The sequence below is a fragment of the Dipodomys merriami genome, unplaced genomic scaffold, assembly GCF_024711535.1.
Source record: "Dipodomys merriami isolate MVZ:Mamm:240054 unplaced genomic scaffold, mDipMer1.0.p SCAF_3, whole genome shotgun sequence".
Lineage (NCBI taxonomy): Eukaryota > Metazoa > Chordata > Mammalia > Rodentia > Heteromyidae > Dipodomys > Dipodomys merriami.
In genome coordinates this window covers 81,469,344-81,487,984 of record NW_027204492.1, presented here as the reverse complement: position 1 = coordinate 81,487,984, position 18,641 = coordinate 81,469,344, and the positions used below count along the sequence as shown (strand labels likewise).

Below are 18,641 nucleotides of genomic sequence, written 5' to 3'. Positions count from 1 at the left end.
TCCCATGGACGTTCCTGCCTGGGCTGGCTTAGAACTACAATCCTCAGATTTCAGCATCCAGAGTAGCTAGGATTAAAATCATGAACTACCAGTGCCCAGCAATTACTAGGTTTATTTTTTTTGAGGTTCCTCCATTTCTTTTTATTGCCAAGTGACATGTCATTGCACTGTATGTACTTCATTTTGTTAAGCTATTTATATATCAATGGGTACTTATGGTAGATATACTCATCTCTTGGCTACAGTCGAGGACACTGTGATGAAAATAAGCATATAAATATCTAAGACTCTGCTTTTAATTTTTTTTGCTTTTGCCCAGTCAATGGGATTGCTGGATCACATGATAATTGTTTCTAATTTGCTTTTAAAAAAGAAAGGATATTGGCTGGATGCTTGTGGCTCACGCCTGTAATCCTAGCTGCTCAAGAGGCTGAGATCTGAGGATCACAGTTCAAAGCCAGCCTGGGCAGGAAAGTCCATGAGACTTTTAATCACCAGAAAACTGGAAGTGGAGTGGTGTCTCAAAGTACTAGAGCACTAGCCTTGAGGAAAATAGGCTCAGGCATAACACCCAGGCCCAGAGTTCAAGTCCTACAACTGACAAAAGAAACAACAAACCATATTATTCTATCTATCTATCTGTCTATCTATCTATCTCACTGGTATATTGTTTTTTATATTATTTTCATATTTATCACATTTACTTACATTATGAACCCAACAATATAGTATCATAGCTATTTATTTATTCAATCTTAAGGGTTTAAAGGATATTAATAAGCCGGGTGCTTATTAATCCTAGCTACTCAGGAGGCTGAGATCTGAGGATCACAGTTCAAAGTCAGTCCAGGTAGGAAATTCTGTGAGACTCTTCTCTCCAACACCTGTAGAAAACTAAGGTTAAACCTTACATATCACACTGCATCAGAATCAACTCCAAATGTATCAAAGACCTCGAGGTAAAAGCAGACACCCTGAAAACATTACAGGAAGGAATAGGAGAAACTCTAGGTCTCCTTGGCACAGCTCAAAACTTTCTTAATAAAGACCCAGAAACACAACAAATCAAAGAAAGGTTGCACTAATGGGATTGCATGAAACTGCAGAGCTTCTGTATGGCAAAGGACATAGCTAGCAAGATTAATAGAAAGCCCATGGCTTGGGAGAAGATCTTCACTAGCCATACAATGGACAAGTGCCTCATATCTAAAATATACTTAGAACTCAAAAAATTAAATTCCCCCAAAACAAATCCTCAAAGAAACAACTTCCCCATTAATAAGTGGGCAAAGACTTAAAGAGAGACTTCTCTGAAGAGGAAAAATAAGAATAGCCAATAGACACATGAAGAAATTCTCAATATCTCTGGCCATAAAAGAAATGCAAATCAAAATCACATTGAAATTCCACCTCACCCCAGTTAAAATGGCTATAATCAAGAAATCTAAATTTTTCCTCTTTGACCACCATAGCTAAGATATGGAACCAACCCTGATGCCTCTCAGTAGATGAATGGATCAAGAAAGTGTGGTGTATATACACACACACAATAGAATTCTATGCTTCCAACAGAAAGAACGACACCACCTAATTTGGAAGGAAATGGAAAGAATTGGAAAAAATCATATTAAGTGAAGTAAGGGAGACCCAAGTAAACATAGGTCCCATGGTTTCCCTTATTTGCAACAATTAGTGTACGTCTAGGATAATCTTAGCAGACAAGCAGAAAAGGTCAAAAGCTATGTACATATGACCATATAAGATGATACTAAGTGAAATGAACCCCAAGATATGGACACAAGGGGTTTTCTCTTTGTTGCTGTTCTTCTTAGTGTACTATGTGATTATTTTGTTTCTTTTGTGTTTTTTGATGATGCTAAGTGAAATGAACTCCAAGACATGTTCACAAGAGGTTTTTCTTAGTTGTTGTTTTAATGTGCTACATGATTTCTTTTTTCCTTTGTGTTTTTTGTTCCCTCTACGGTTTATCCTCTGTTGTCACTGTATTTGATTTTGGTACCCTGGGTATTGTATATACATTTATCTGAAGTAGGGAAGGGAATGGTGAGACAAATGACAAAGGGGGGACCAATGCAACAGTGATACTCACAAGACAATATGTTGGAAATGATCTGTACAACTTGGGGGAACTGGGGAAGGGAAAGGGTGAAAAAAATGAGGAAGGGGGGAACAAGTTCGACAAAAATGTACTCACTACCTTACTTAACTGTAACCCTCTGTACATCACCTTGACAATAAAATTAAAATTTAAATTAAAAAAATCACAGAAAAAGCTGGAAGTAGAACTGTGGCTCAAGTGGTTAGAGTGTTAGCCTTGGAAGCTCAGGGACAGTGCCCAGGCCCAGAGTTCCAGCCTCAGGACTGGTAAAAATAGGAAGTTAATAGATGAAACAAGTGAATTTGTATTTTAGAGTCTGATAGACTTATCTACATATTTATCAGTTAGTTCTCATAGATTTGAGTTATATCTGGGTCAGTCCTTTCAGCCTAAAGCACTTCTTTAATATTTCTGGCAAGGTACATTATTAGCTAGTCATGAATTCTTCCAGCCTTTGGTTATCCTTTGGAGTGTTTTTATTTTCCTATTTTTGATAAAATTGTATTTTTGAAATCTCTGCATTTTGAATAAACCATTCTTCTGGCCTTCACATTGTTTCTAATAAGAAGATAATTATTAATACTGATTCTCTACTATGTATATTTTTTCTTCCTGCTATTACAACTTATTCTTTGTTATTGGCCTTCAGAAGTTTGGCAGTAATTTGTGATTCTCTACATTTATCCTACCTTCTTGAATCGGTAAGTAATTTTAGATACATTTGGAATGTTTTTATTTATTTATTTATTTATTTTGGTTATGGGGCACTATCCCTCAGCTCTTCAGCTCAAGACTCTTCAACTCTACCACTTGAGCCATAGCATCACTTCTGGGTTTTTTTCTGCTTATGTGGTGTGAGGAATTGAACCCAGAGCCTCATGCATGCAAGGCAAGCACTCTACTACTGAGCTACCTTCCTAGCCCTGTTTTCCTTTATTTATCCAAGTATTTTTCTTCCACTTTTTCCACCTCCTTCTTTTCTTTGAATGATTGATGTGGAATCAGACATTTCTGAGGATTTGTTCATTTGCCTTCAGTCTTTTGTCTTTCAAATTATAGTTTTTTAAATTTAATTTTTATTGTTATTACAAAGGTGATATACAGAGGAGTTACCATTATGTAAGTCAGGTAGAGTGCCTTTCTTTTTGGACAATGTCACCCCTTCCCTTGTTCTCTCCCAGTTTTTCCCTCCTGTTCCTACTCACAAGTGGCATAGTTCATTTTTAACATAGTGTCTAGTACCACTGTTGTATAAGTTTACCCTCAAATTGTAGTTTGTTCACCTATCCTTGGGTTTGCTGATCCTTTAATGTGCACTTCTTGTTGAATCCTTCTAGTGAAGTTTTCTTTATAGTTATTATCATATTCAAGTTGAATATCCACTTGTTCTTTAACAAAGTATTTTATAACAATTCTGAAGTATGATAATTTTTTCCTCCCTGCAGAGTGTTAGTTTTACTGTTTTTCAAGTTATTTCTTTGTTCAGTACCTCCCCTCTTCCTCTTTCATGACACAGAACCACTAATGTCTATGTTGTTTTCTTTTTTAAAATAAAACATTGGCTTCCTAGCAATTGTTCTTGTTTCTGCATAGCTTATTGGTAAGCCAGTGATTTGAGAGAGGTTGTGCTCAGTTACATTGAGCCATAAGTCTTCTTTCTCAATGTGAATCTATGTGAATCTAAAGTTTAAACTTTTTCAAAATCTATTCGAGTCTTTACTCTCTCATTTGAGCCCCAAGGTGCATTATGAGCACAATCTCAGAGTTGGAAAAGTAGTTTGTGGCCCCTCAGGCTCTACCCAGGAATATGTTTGTCCCAAACATGACTATAACCTCAAGATAACAGAGTCTGATAGTTGGGTACCAGTGGCTCACACCTATAATTCTAGCTACTCAGAAGGCTGAGATCTGAGGATTGCTTTTCAAAGCCAGCCTGGTCAGGAAAATCCGTGGGACTCTTATCTCCAATAAACTGCTCAGAGAAAGCCAGAAGTCACTCAAGTGGTAGAGTGCTAGCCTTGAGTAAAAGAAGCTTAGGAGCAGCACCCAGGCCTAGAGTTCAGGCCCCAGGACTGCCAAAAAAAAGATAGCAGAGTGACTTGTTAGGCTCTGTTAAGTAGTCCCTTCTACTGGCAGTACTGAACATGGTCATTATCTTCTGTTCTAATTGAGTGAGATCTCTTATACAGTGAGTGGTAGAGAAATGGTTAGTGCTTATGGCCTATCCCACCCAGGCAGAATTCTACCTTTTTCTAGCTGAAGAGTAGGGGAGAAATATAAGGCCAGAATGCCATATATTTCCTATGTTCTTATTCCAAGTGCATTAGTTTAAATACTATACATACTTCTTTGGCTGTGTGTGTGTGTGTGTGTGAGAGAGAGAGAGAGAGAGAGAGAGAGAGAGAGAGAGAGAGAGAGAGAGAGAGAGAGAGAGAGAGAGAGAGAGAGAGAGAGAGAGAGAGAGAGAGAGAGAGAGAGAGAGAGAGAGAGAGAGAGAGAGAGAGAGAGAGAGAGAGAGAGAGAGAGAGAGAGAGAGAGAGAGAGAGAGAGAGAGAGAGAGCACCAATCCTGAGGCTTAAACTCAGGGAGTGGGTGCTGTCCCTGAATTTTTGTGCTTAAGGCTTGTGCTCTACCACTTGATCCATAGTGCCCTTTCCAGCTTTAAGGTAGTTAATTTAAGATAAAGGCATCACAGACATTCCTTCCCCAGCTGGCTTTGAACCATAATCCTCAGATCTCAGCCTCCTGAGTAGCTAGAACTACATGTGTGACCCACCAACTCCTGGCTAGTATATATACTTCTTAAAGTATTATATGCCTTTAGTCTGAAAAATTGTTTTTTTAATCACATTTTCTCATCTTTATAGTGCCTTTTGTGGGAAGATTTGCTGATCTTCTCATTTAGTTGAAGCTGGAAAATTCTCAGAATTATTTTGGTCATACTTTACATAAAATGGAGAAACTTTAGTTAAACATATTAAGGAACATCATTCTCATTCAATTTAATGTAGCATGCATATAGAGAAGTTGGTGGAGTTTGTATTGAGGGGAAGCTAATATCCTCCAAAGCTGATTTTTAGTCTCCTTATTACATGGCACAGATGAACATCTCTTTTTATTCATTTCCAGTTGTTTTTATACCCATTTCTTCTTAACTCATGGAATGTTTCAGGACTAGGGGTCAGGTCTAAGGTCTCTCTTGTCCTCAAACTTGCCTAGTAAGAGTTTTTTTTTGTGAATGTTAGGTGACTAAATTTACCAACTAATAAAGATAGGCTAAATGCCCATTGGACCCACTGACTTTACCTCCACAGTGTGGATTGTTCCTAGCATGAATTAGCTAGACAGAGTGAAAACTAGCCTTGGTTAAGGACTTGGCAAGGGTGGCTTCTGGTTCTTTTTCTGTTACAACTTACTATGAGAGCTTAAGTAAAGATTTTTTTTACTCTTCCTGGGTCTCAGCTACTGTATGTGAAAGAGGAGATTGTTGAAGTAAATAGTCTTTAAGGATCCTCGTAGCTCCAAGTTTCTGAAAGGAATAATAACATTAAACCTTATTTATATGCTAGACCTTGAGCTGGGCACTATAAACATATCAATGTGCACGTAAATACATATATTTCATCCTTATAACCTTGAAAAATAGATCTGATTTTTCTCTGTTTCACAAAGCAGTTTGATACTTGAGGAAAGGAATGATCAGAGGTAACACAAAAGTGAAGGAAATGGTGCGTGTGCCCACCCATTAAAATGGGTGACAGTGTCAGAGACTACTGCTGGACCCTCTGTTGTACTATGTGTCTGTTTGCAGTTGGCCCCAGAATGGCTCTTGGGATCTAGTCCTGGAACCCTGGCAGTATTCATTTTACTATCCTTTAGACATTCTCGACAGTTTTCCAGTTCCAACATGAACATTTTTCTTAGATAGCCAGTGACCAGGTAGGGATCAGATAAGAAAAGTTAAGGATAAAGACTACAATGCAATACGTTCTTCCTCTCCTTTTGCTTTCTGAAGTCTACTTATCTTCTAAGGTCCAGAGCAAAGCTTCACTTCCTCGGGAAGCCTTCCTAGTCTTAAACCTTGTTCCAGATCTTCAGTGTTGGGTGGGTAAAACACTCTAAACAGCCTGGGAGAAAGAAATGGAGGATATCCTTTTTCTAACACTCATAATTCCTTTCTAGTGTTACTAGCTTCCCATACTTGGGAAATGCTTTCTGAACAACTAACTTCAGAGTGTGTTATACTACTGTAGAAGTCCTGAGTAGTAAGCCATATATAATGGATATTTATTACTATTTCTGGTTACCAAATCCTTCTCTGTGCTTAATAATCCACTAGCTTCTGAGAAAAATTCCACCTGATACCCCAGAAAGCTGAAAAGGCTGAACTATAACTACTTACCCAGTCACCTTTGAAAGTGGGGTCTGAGCACATGACTAAGCTTCCATCAATTAGATTAACATTTCTTTTTGAGTCAGGAGTTCATGTCTAAGGGGAAAATGTGAGTTGTATAAAATTGATTCTACATCTGTCTTCCAGAGATATAAGTGTTCACTCTCAATGATGTGGTCATTGCAAATCTAGTTTCTAGGGGTGTCAGGAGCAACATTTCCTCTAGGAAACTTGAGGTGGATTTGGGGCATCGTTTTTTTTTTGTTGTTGTTGTTATTTTCCCTCTGTTTCTGATTCTCCAGCCCTTTCAGACTCTGTGAGTATCTAACACCTGTTGAGCAAATTGCTTCTGCCTAAATCAGCCTGAGTGTAGTCTAGTCTTGGTTTAGTCTCAGAATTCTAGTATTGTCTTTGTTATTAACTTATTTTGCCCTCCAAGGAAGTCATGTATAGTCTCTTGGCCTCATTTTATCCTCTGTGAATAGAGGCATTGCCCAATTGTAGATTCTGCCTGGTTTTCACAAAAGATGGAAGGAATGTAACTATGTGACTATAGTCATTGATTGCCATTAAAAGGACCAACTTTAGAGTCATCATTATGTTGTCACAAGTTATGTTTCTGCCTTGGCTAGCTTCAAGCAGTCATCCTCAGATCTCAGCCTCCTGAGTAACTAAGATTACAAGTAAGAGCCTCTGGCACCTGACTTTAAAAAAAAAACTAGTTCTAGATCCTTTTTTTGGCCAGTCCTGGGGCTTGAACTCAGGGCCTGGGCACTATCCCTAAGCTTCTTTTGCTCAAGGCCAGTACTCTACCACTTGAGCCACAGTGTCACCTCCGGCTTTTTCTGTTTATGTGGTACTGAGGAATCAAACCCAGGGCTTCATGCATGCTAGGCAAACACTCTACTACTAAGCCACATTCCCAGCCCCTAGCCTTGGATTTTAACTCTTCTGAGAAGTCCACCCTGACTCCCAGGCTAGAGTCTGCGAGCACTGGGGTCCCCAGATCTCTGTGCTCCCCAGTATCCTAGCATTGGTCCTACTGTATCATCACTATCCATTTCAATGTCTATATCCCCAGTGGGATAATGGAACCCAGGGGACTAGGTTATGTTACCTGTTTTATTCTTAGGACCCAGCACAGAGTCAGGAACAAAAGAAGACTGTGATGAATATTTTGAATGAGCGAGTGAGTGAATGAATGAATGAATGGTATGCATGTGAACCAGAGATGGAACCTTTGTGTTTGCTTATTCCAATCCACTTACACTTCAACAAGACCTGCTTTCTTTTCTCTATTCTCCTCTCTTTTGCTGGGCTTTGAACATCCTTTTCTGTTGTCTCAGGCTGTGCTGATTCTACTGCCTCAACAGAAAGCTTACCTTTGTCAAGCATGCTCCCTTCTTCTTCAACACTTTCCTTCTGCCACTCACCTCCTTATCCAGTCACCACTCTCCCAGAGCACTATTATGCCTTCTCTTGTCTCAGGATTCAGGATGAGACCCCTACTTCTTTCTTTCCTTCTCTTTTAACATTTTCTTTATTATCTTTTAGGAGTTGTATAAAAGGGGTTCAATTCAACATATCAGTTTATAAGTACAATGTACCTTGATCAATGTTTCCCCTATTTCTCCCAACCCCACCCTTAACCTCAAGTAACCTAGTTCCATTTTCACTTATGTGCATCAAATACAATGACTATATTTTCCCACACTTCTTCTCTCCATTCATCTGCTCCATCTCCCCCAGCCCCCTAAAATGTCTCATGGAAAGCACTCAGTTCTTTAAGACTTAGAATCAAGAGCAGTTCAGAATCTCTGTATCCTATAATCTGTGTCCCCTACTGCCTGTATGCCCCATTGTCTGTGTTCCAATGTCTGTTCCAGTGACCGTGTGTCCAATTGTCCCATGTTTTCAGTTCTGTGCATTCTGGTGTCTTTATATCCTAGTGGTTTTGCATTCCAGTACCTCAGTTTTCCAGCAAATATATGTCCTAGCTTTGCTCCCAGTTTTTCCCTCCCAACTGCCCCCTACAAGTTGAATAGTTCATTTTCATGTCTAAGTGTTGATGCATCTTAGAGTTAGGGTTCATATATCTATGCAGCTGTATTTATGTCTTGGTGTATATGCCAGTGTTTTGGATCCTCAGTATTTGCATATCCCAGAGACTATGTTGGACAGTGTGTGTCTCAAAGTCTGTCTAGCTCTCCAGGTCTTTTTTTCTCTCTTTCTTTTTCTTTGTCAGTTGTGAGGCCTGAACTCTGAGCCTGTGTGCTGTCCCTCAGCTCTTAAGCTCAAAGCTAATGCTCTACCATTTGAGCCACAGAGCCACTTCTGGGTTTTTTTCTTATGTGGTGCTGAGGAATCGAACCCAGGGTCTCATGCATGTGAGGCAAGCACTCTACCACTGAGCCACCTTCTCAGCCTTTTTTTCTCTTTCAATATCTACCAGTGACTGTGGCCTCTCAATGTCTTTGCTTCCTAGAGGCTGTATGTCACAAAGTCTGAGTCTGTCCCCCAAACTATTTGGCTGTGTCTGCATGTTCTAGTGTTCATGTGTTACAGTGTCTCTGTGGCAACATGTGCTTGGGTTTATGTGTCCCAATTTATGTGTCTCATTGTCTGTATACTCCAAGGTCTGCTCCTTATCAATTGTCTATATATCCTAGAGGTGTGATTTTCCCCAAAACTCGTGTGTGTGTGTGTGTGTGTGTGTGTGTGTGTGTGTGTGTGTGTGTGTGTGTGTGTGTGTGTTTGGGTAACTTTGTGAATCCAAGTATGTGTGTGTGCATGTATTTATCAGTTTCTGTGTCTCAGTTTCTGTGTGTCCCACTGTTTGTGTGTCAGTGTTTGTACATCCCATGTACTCATGTTTCCTGTTGTCTCTTTGTCCTAGCATCTTTATCCTCGAGTCTGTGTATCCTGATATGTGTGTGCTAGTGTTTCAGAATATGTATGTCTAAAAGAATGTATATTCCTGTACCTATATTTCGTTTAAAATTTTTCTTGTAAAGGTAATGTACAGAGGGGTTACAGTTACGTAAGTCAGATAATGAATTCATTTTTGAACAGTGTTACACCTCCCCTCACTTTCTTCCAGTTTTTCCCTCCCGTCCCTTCCCACAAGTTGTATAGTTCATTTTCATCATAGTGTCTAGTGAGTATCACTGCTGAATTAGTTTACCCTTTGTCTCACCCCTTCTGTGTCCCCCCCCAATCAGATAAACTTACATAAAAGACAGAAGGTACAGAAACAAAAACAGTGACAAAAGAGAAAAACAAAACAAAACCAAAATAACAAAAAAAAAATCCTCTTGTTTCCATTTCTTGGAGTTCATTTTGGTAAATATCATTTTACATGATCACATCCTGTGCCTGTATTTCTTGGTTTATTTTCATCAAACTGTCTACTTCCCCAAATTATGTGTGTACTAGTGCCTGTGCATGTACCTCAGTGTGTGTATGGCCCAGTGTTTGTATGTTTGGCTAGAATCACACTGAATATTTCTCACGGAACATTTGTGCTGGGTGTGCAGCAGTACCTATGTCTCTGGATGTCTATACCATGTCTTTGATGATTTGCATCATCAATGTTCTGAGTGCCAGCATGTTGCAGTGTGTCTTTCAGCTTTAGTTTCTATAAGTCTGTACTTCTGCACCTTAGGGTCTGTGTGTATGCCATCTGTCTGCCTGTCTGCCTATGTCCTCGATGTGTGTTTTACAGGCTCTGCACATCCTGTTTCCTAGTCCCTTGAGTTCCTGTACATCCCAGTACTTCTGTGTTCCAGTGATACTGTCACTGTAAGCACACAGTAGTACGTTTGTGCTTTGCATGCCTTGGTTTCTGTACCTCAGTTTGTGTGTGTTTGTGTTGTATATCCTAGTGGGTTTTTTAAATTTGGTGCTACTATTGTGTTTAAAGCCAGGATATCTCTCTCTCTCTCTCTCTCTCTCTCTCTCTCTCTCTCTCTCTCTCTCTCTCTCTCTCTCTCTCTCTCTCTCTCTCTCTCTCTCTCTCTCTCTCTCTCTCTCTCTGTCTCTCTGTCTGTCTCTCTGTTTCTGTCTGTCTCTCTCTCTGACTTGACTTTTTCACTCAAGGCTGGTGATCTATCACTTGAGCTAAACCTCCACTAATTATTTTTTTTGCTGGTTAATTGGAGATAAGAGTCTCATAGATTTTCCTGCCGGGCCTGGTTTTGAATCTTGATCCTCAGATCTCAGCCTGCTTAGTAGCTAAAATTACAAGTGAGAGTCACCCACACCCAGCTTCTATGTCCTAAATTTGTGTAGTATCCCAGTGTCTGTGTGTTCCTGTCGATCCCAGTGTGTGGCTATTTTCTTTTCCCTCTGTTCCAGTTTCTGAGTAGCCATTGTTTGTGTGGTCCCATATCTGTATATCGCATATCTCTTTAAGTCAGCATGTGTATCTCAGTGCTTGTGTCCCAGTCTTTCTGAGCACCAGTGCCTTTGTTTCTCAGTGTCTGTCTATCCTAACAACTGTATCCTCTAATTTCTCCGTACACCCAACAGTCCATATGCTAGGGCTGTAATCCTGTGTTTATCAACGTTTTCATGCCCCAGTATCTGTGTATCTCAATATCTATGAGTTTCAATGTCTGTCTTTACTGGGCACCAACATCGATGTGTACCAGTGACTCTGGGTTCTAGTTTCTGATTACTGTGTGTCACAATGTCTATGTATTTCCCAGTTGCTATAGAGCATAGCCTAATCTAATGACTAGATGTCTTAGTAGCTGTTTCTGTGCTAATGTCTGTATATTTCAACATTTGCATACTTGGTGTCTGTGTAGGTCCAGTACTTAAGCTCTTCAATGTTTGAGTGTGCCAGTGTCTGCATGCTCTGGTGCGTGTGCTGTGGTTTTTGTTGTTGTTGTTTGGTTATGGGCTTGAACTCAGGACCTGGGTGCTGTCTGTGAGCTTTTTTGCTCTAGAGCACTACCATTTTGTGCTATAGCACCAGTTTTCTGGTGGTTATTTGGACTTTCCTGCCAAGGCTGGCTTTGAAGATGATCCTTAGATCTCAGCCTCCTGAGTAGCCAAGATTACAGGCATGAGCTACCAGTACATAGCGCTCTGTTCATTTATGTGTGTGTGTGTGTGTGTGTGTGTGTGTGTGTGTACTACCTTTCAGTGTTTTCACAAAGGAGTTGGCATTCAACAAACCAGTTTATAAATAAAGTGCATCTTGATCCATGTCACCACCCTTTTCAACATTCTGTTGATTCTCTCTGTTTTAGCCATTTCTTTGTACATCTGTATCCATGTGTCACAATGCCTTCATGATCTAGTTCTATGGCATTCCATGCCTGCATGTGTGTACCTCATTGATGGTGTGCCCCAGAATATGTGTCCTGCTTTTACGTATATCAGTTCCAGCAACCTCAGTGTTTGTATATCCCTGTTTGCTTGTTTGTGAATCTCATCATCTCTATGTATCACTATACTTGTGTCCATGTGCCTCAGTGTCTATTTGTTCTAGTGTTAGCATGTTGCTGTATTTTTGGCCTCTAGGGCTGTGTGTGTGTGTGTGTGTGTGTGTGTGTGTGTGTGTATGTGTATGTGTTGGTATTGGGACTTAAATCAGGACCAAGGTTCTTTCCCTTAGCTTTTTTACTCAAGGCTGATACTGTACCACTGGACCCACAACTCCACTTTCAGCTTTTTGCTGATTAATTGGAGATAAGAGTCTCAGGTATAATCCTCACATCTCAGCCTCCTAAATAGTTAGGATTATAGGTGTGAGCCACCAGGGCTTGGCTGTCCTTTCCCTTTTGTATGCTTCTGTTTCTGTGCTGTAGTTTGTTGTGTTCCAGGGGCATATGTGTCACAGGTAATATGAGTCCCTCTGTTTGTATATCTCAGTGTCTGTGTGTCCGTGTGCCTATGTACCAATGTCTATGTGTGCCAATGTCTCAGTGTGTGCCAGTGTCTGACAACTGTTATGATGTCTGTGTGTTAAGTATTTGTCCAGCCAGTGTGTCTGTGTGCTCTAGTATCTGCCTATGTTTTCCATTGGCTATGAATCTTAGTATGTGAATGGGAAGGTCTGGCTGGGATCCAGTGTCTACATAATTTATTTTCCCAAGATATTTATGTGTCCCAGTGTTACTATGTTGTAGTGATTGTGGTTGTATTGTTTATTTTGGCCCAGTATCCGTATCTTTTGGGTTCTGTGGAAGTCTGAATTTCATTTTTTCATTCTTCTTGTTTTGTGGTACTGGGGATCCAACCCAGCCAGTCCCTTACATATGGTAGGCAAGAGCTCAATCACTCGAGCCATGCCTTTAGTCCTTGTGTCCCATTCTTTATATCATAAATCCTACTTGTCTGTGTTTCTTCTTCTTTTCTTTTTTCTTTCTTTTCTTTTTTTTGGGTCAGTTGTGGGGCTTGAACTCTGGGCTTGGGCACTGTCCTTGTGCCCTTCAGCTCAAGGCGAGCGCTCTACCGCTTGAGCCACAGCACCACTTCTGGTTTTCTAGTGGTTTATTGGAGATAAGAGTCTCACAGACTTTCCTGCCCGGGCTGGCTTTGAACCGTGATCCTCAGATCTCAGCCTCCTGAGTATCTAGGATTACAGGCATAAGCCACTGGCGCCCAGCTTGTCTCTGTGTTTCATTGTCTGTATATCCCTATCTCTGGGTGTCCCTAAGTCTCTGATTCTTTACTTCTGTCCTTGACTCTGTGTCTCTTATCTGTGTGTTTTAGTGTCTGTGCATTCTTGTCCTTGAATGTCCTTGAGCCTTTGTTCTGTCTAGTGTGTCCATGTTCCCTGTCTCTGTGTGTCCACAGATCTGTGTCTCAGTGGCTGGTCATTCAGTGAACCTATGTGTTAGAGAGAGAGAAAGTGAGAGAGAGTCACTTTTTTTTTTAATACATAACTGTGGGCTTTTGGTGTCTATTTCTGATTATTTACCTGCATGTGATTCTTTTCATATCCCCAACTCTCCATGTTCATGAATGTTTGTGTGTCCTTAAACTTTTGCATATTACCCTGTGTGTCCCTGAATCTTCACATGTCCTTGTATATTTACCTGTGACTTGCTGGCTATAGGTCTTTGTGTTTAAGTGCTCATAAAACTTGGTATTACACTTTGTATTTGTTCCTGTCTTTGAGCATCCCTAAGTTTTCGTGTGTCTCTGAAACTTTGTAATATAGCATGTGTGCATTTCTGATTCTCTATATTTTCATGTCTAGGAGTCTCCAAGTCTCCGTGTTGCTTAGGGGGTCTGCATATTTTTCATTCCATTTGCTCAATTTTGATTAGTCACTGAGCCTATGCATTCCTACAGCTTTGTTCTCCATGTCCATTTCTCTGTCTGTGTTTTGGTATCTGTCTTCTTTTCAGCCAATTTATCTCATATTTTGTCAATGTCTGTGTATTATTGTTTCTTCATGTTATTGTGGATATGTCAAATGATTTTTACTATTGATGTCTCTCTTAGTCCTAGGTCTTTTTCTCTGAATCCCCACAACTGTGAGGACTCGATTCTCTGGGTTTATTTGTCTGGATATTGCTCTGGAACTGTTTCTCTTTCTCTCTCACTCTGTCCCTAGTTTTGTTTTGATCTGACTCATCACCTCTGTGTCCCTGCCTCTCTGTTTGTGTCTAGTGTCTGGATTCATGCTTTTTAATCTGTGAGCAACTATATTTATGTTCTTGGGATGAATATACTGGCCTTATCCCTTCATTTGTAGCTTTGGTTGCCTATTTGTGTGTCACTGTTTCTGGTCTCAGATTTATCTTGATTCTGTGTCCTTGTACTCTTATCTCTCTGGATAGTGTTTTCTTTTGCCACTGTTCTGCTCATTTGGGTATATTTTGTATGTTTAGATTTCTTTGTCCCTATGTCTATTTTTTTAAACTCTTCTGTGTTTCTGTCCAGAATCTAACCTGTATCCATGTGACTGTTAGATGTTCACATTCCCGTCTGCTTATTCTAGGGTCTCTGGTTTTGAATTCTTTTGGTTTTTTTTTTTTGTCAGTTGTGGGGGCTGAACTCTCGGCCTGGGCACTGTCCCTCAGCTCTTCAGTCAAGGCTAGTGCTCTACCACTTGAACCACAGTGCCACTTCTGGATTTTTCCTGCTTATGTGGTGATGAGGAATCAAACCCAAGGCCTCATTCATGTGAGGCAAGCACTCTACCACTGAGCCAACTTATAACCCTTCCTTCCACTATGTCAAAATGTCACCACTATACTTGGGTCTCTCCTTGTCTATCTTTATGTCTGCATTATCTAGTCCAATTTCTATCTGTTTAATGGTGCTTGCTACTATTTAGGTGTCTAGGACTCCTTGTCTTTGTGATCTTGCCTCACTCATTTGTGTGAGTGTGCTGATCCTCAGGCTTGAACTGAGATTTTTTTGTTCAAGGCTAGCACTCTACCACTTAAGCCACAGCTCTACTTCTGCCTTTTTTGTAGTTTCCTGGAGATAAGAGTCTCATGGCTTTTATCTGCCCAGGCTCAGCCTCCTTAGTGGCTAGAATTATAGGTGTGAGCCACTGGCATCCAACTTTGCTTCACTCTTAATATGTTCCTTTGTGCATACCTATGTGTCTAAATCTCTGATACCAAGTCCAGATCTTTGTACTATCTACTTGTACACTTTGTATGTCTCTGGCATTGTTTCTTTATATTCTCTCATCTCTCCCCATGTCTGCAATTCAGAATGTCAGTGTTTCTGCCTTTCTACCCTTGGTTGGAGTTTTAGACTATGGTTCTGACCGGTGTCTCCCTGGTTGCTTTTGTGTCCCTATATCTTTGGTGTCTTGATCTCTGCTCCTGAATCTGGATCTCTGTGTGATGCTATCTCTTGGTTTCTGTATTGCTTTATATCAGTGTCCATTTTTGTTCAGATCTTGGGTCTTAAACTTGGGATCTAGGATCTGTCCCAGAGCCTTTTCACTCAAGGTTAACACTATCACTTGAACCACAGCACTACTTCTAGGTCTTTTGGTAGTTAATTGGAGATAAGTGTGGACTTTCCTGCCTGGACTGCCTTCAAATCTTGATCCTCAGATCTTAGCCTCCTGAGTAGCTAGGATTACAGGCATAGGCCACTGGTGCCTGGAGGTTTCAGTGTCATTATATTACTTATTATGTTTGTTTCTGAGTTACCTTGTTTTTGTTTCCTTTCCATTTTGTGACTGGGGCAGTCAATCAAGACCAACAAAAGAGGTCCAACAAAAGAGCATGTTTCTGTTTGTCTAGGTTTATGTCTTTGGTGCTGTTATTTTGGACTCTGTCTCCTTAATTGAGTGTCTTTGTGTCCTTATGACCATATTTCTTTGAATTTTCTGTGCTTTGTGTTTCCTTCTCTATCTCTATGTTTCTATGTGTGAGTCTTTCTTGCTGTCTTTCTTTGTGTGTCCTGTGTCATTGGTCGAATGTATATATGTGTGTCTATTGCTATTTATGGCTATTTTTGTTCATTCATTCATTTATTCATTTTGTAAATATTTACTAAGCCTCGGTGGAGCTTCATAGATGATTCAGAAAAGGTCCTTTCTCTGACAGAGCTTACAGTCTTAGGGATGTAGTTGAGTAAGTAGATGATTGGAACATCATATGATGAGTGCTGTGAGCCTAGAGGGGACAAAGAGGAGGAGACCAAACTCAGTCTAGGTGAGGAGCCAAGGAAGGCGTAGGTGGTAATAACTAAGCCTCAAATTATGAACTAAATTTACCCATATGGGGCAAAGGAAGAATGTCATGCTGAAGGAAGTAGTCATGCAAAGATCCTGTGGCCGGACAGAATATGACTTGTTAGATAATCTCCAGGACCCTTAAATACACCATGGGAGTCAGAGAAAGTTGTGAGCAGGTCTAGTGACACAATCCATTTTTTTAAACCATGTCTCTTCCAGTGATGATATGGAATATGGAGTAAACACTGGACATAGGAGAGGCCTTGAGAAGACAAGAGTCTCTAATATTCTAGGTTTATAGGCCTACATGACTCTATGTGTCCTGGTATATATGTCTTTATGTGTGTCCACATCCCCAGGTCTTTTTGTCTTTGGCTCACCCCATGCCCCAACCCCTTGATCTCCCTAATTCAGTTCTCCTGGCTCTGGAGTTTAGGACCCATCACAGGACATAAGCGAGGTAAGGCTGGCCAAGCAACTGTTCTACATGAGAACGCATCACCAGCCAGCAGGAAGTCCAGCGAGGCAAAAGTCTTGGTGAGTCCTTCAGCAGCCTTTTGCCTAGAACCACAGGCACATCTGGGCTATGTTGCCTCTTCAGGTAAGGTCCATTTGGCCCTGTCATCAGGCGGATGTCTATGTGCTGGAACTGCCCTGAAGAAGAGAGATGTAGTGGCCAGTCAGGGCAGTGTCTAGACTCCCTTGCCCAGAGCTCAAGGAAGAGCCTTAAGGAGGAAATCCAGAAGGAAAAGCAGGAGGGTACAGGGGCAGTAAAGACCCAGAGGAGGGAAAAGGCTGGGTGGGCATCGTGGGAAGCATTGAGAAGCCACATGGGATAGGAGCGTAGGCTAGAAATAGAGGGCCAAGGCAGATGATATAGCAGAGGAAGGAGGAGATCCAGGAATGGAGGAGAAGATAAGGCAGATTGAAAGGAAGAAGAAATAGAAGGAGCCCAGAGGAGGGAAAACTATTTAATCCACTATCACAGCACCCAAACTCTGGCATGGGCAGCTGTTCCTGGATTCTGCCAGTGTTTTTTAACCTACAGTCTGAAGTTTTATGGTTCCATTTCATAAAGGGATAAATATTTAGAGGGAAGTTTATAATATACAACTCCCTTTTGCCTTCAGGATAAATTCAAAGCCTTTATTCTGACAATCATCTCTGATCACTAGTTCTAGCTCCTCCATTGTTCAGTCCTTTCAACTTTCCAGATGGGTAAGTCTTTCTTTAACTACAAGGCTCAAAGAGATCTCAACCTTAGGTCTTCTAGCCTCCTGGGCTGCTTCTTATCTAACAAAGATCACTTCCTGTGATCACTACCCATGTCTGGCTCATTCCTTTCTCCAGATCAGGAGTTTCCTAAGAGCAAAGCCTAGTTCTGATTTCCTCTTTGTAGCTGAGGGTACCAGGTACTGGAGGAGCATCTACCTTTCCACCCTGACAAAGATCTCTGGTAGGCTAGTAATCTCTGGTTTCTCTTAGCCCGGACAGCACTTACCCATCAGGCCACGGGCCAAGGAACTGAGGCCTGAGCCATTGACCACATAGAACCCCAGGTGGGGTAGTTGCAAGTTGCTGGGCTGTCTGTAGTGGTGTCGGAGAATCAGGAATTCCAGGTAGGGCCCAAGGCGGAGAGTGAGACGGGCAGCAGAAGTCACATGCAGCTCCAACTTGGGCTTCTTCACCAGGGCAGTTTGGTGCCAGGATAAGTGCAAGGTGCCTTCTCCTCTCACAGATATGGAACTGCGGGTGATGGTGATGGTATAGGCCCGAGGCTTGTCTGTAGTGACTGTGATGATCTGGAAGTATGTGCGTGTCTGGTCCTCATGGCCTGGTCTTGGTGGTGCCCCAAGCAGTTTCCCACTCACATGTAGCCCTAGAAGGTGAGAGTGTAGGCCCAGAGTACAGGCTTTCATATGGTCAACCACAACATAGGCAGAGATGGGAGGTCTTGGGGCTCAGGGTTTAGTTGAGCCAGTACAGATTTGTGACTGGTAGGTTGGTTTCTGAGAAAATGCTTCTGACATAATCCTTCCTGAGCAATGTGTGAAGATGAGGAGGACATGTATGTGTGTGTGCACTCACTTTTGTGTGGTTATTGGTATGTGTATGTGTGTGTTTGCCTTTGAGTGGCTTGGTTATATTCAGATAAGCATTTCTAAGTACATTAGTGCATTTGCATATGTGAAGAAAGTGACATGTTGAAGTATGTATTTTGAGAGAGTACCAGTCCTGGGGCTTGAACTCAAAGCTGGGACACTGTCCCTGAGCTTTTTTGCTCAAAACTACTGCTCTACCACTTGAGGTACAGCTCCACTTCTGACATTTTGGAAGTTTATTGGAGATAAGAAACTCATAGACCTTCCTGCCCAGGTTGGCTTCAAACCACGATCACCAGATCTCAACCTCCTAAGTAACTAGGATTACAGGTGTAAGCCACCAGCACCCAGCTGGAG

At 41.2% G+C, this 18,641-nt stretch overlaps 1 protein-coding gene across 1 annotated transcript in view; it reads right to left on the bottom strand.

Moving 5' to 3' along the window:
* Nucleotides 1-16,624: 16,624 nt before the first annotated feature.
* Itih6 (inter-alpha-trypsin inhibitor heavy chain family member 6) overlaps nucleotides 16,625-18,641 on the bottom strand; it is a 35,468-nt gene continuing 33,451 nt past the window's right edge. Inside the window, exons 13-14 of the mRNA XM_070039157.1 lie at nucleotides 17,684-18,061; nucleotides 16,625-16,836 (exon numbers count right to left, since the gene is read on the bottom strand). Of these exons, the coding sequence (XP_069895258.1) occupies nucleotides 16,625-16,836; nucleotides 17,684-18,061 (590 nt within the window). The remainder of the gene's footprint in view (nucleotides 16,837-17,683; nucleotides 18,062-18,641) is intronic.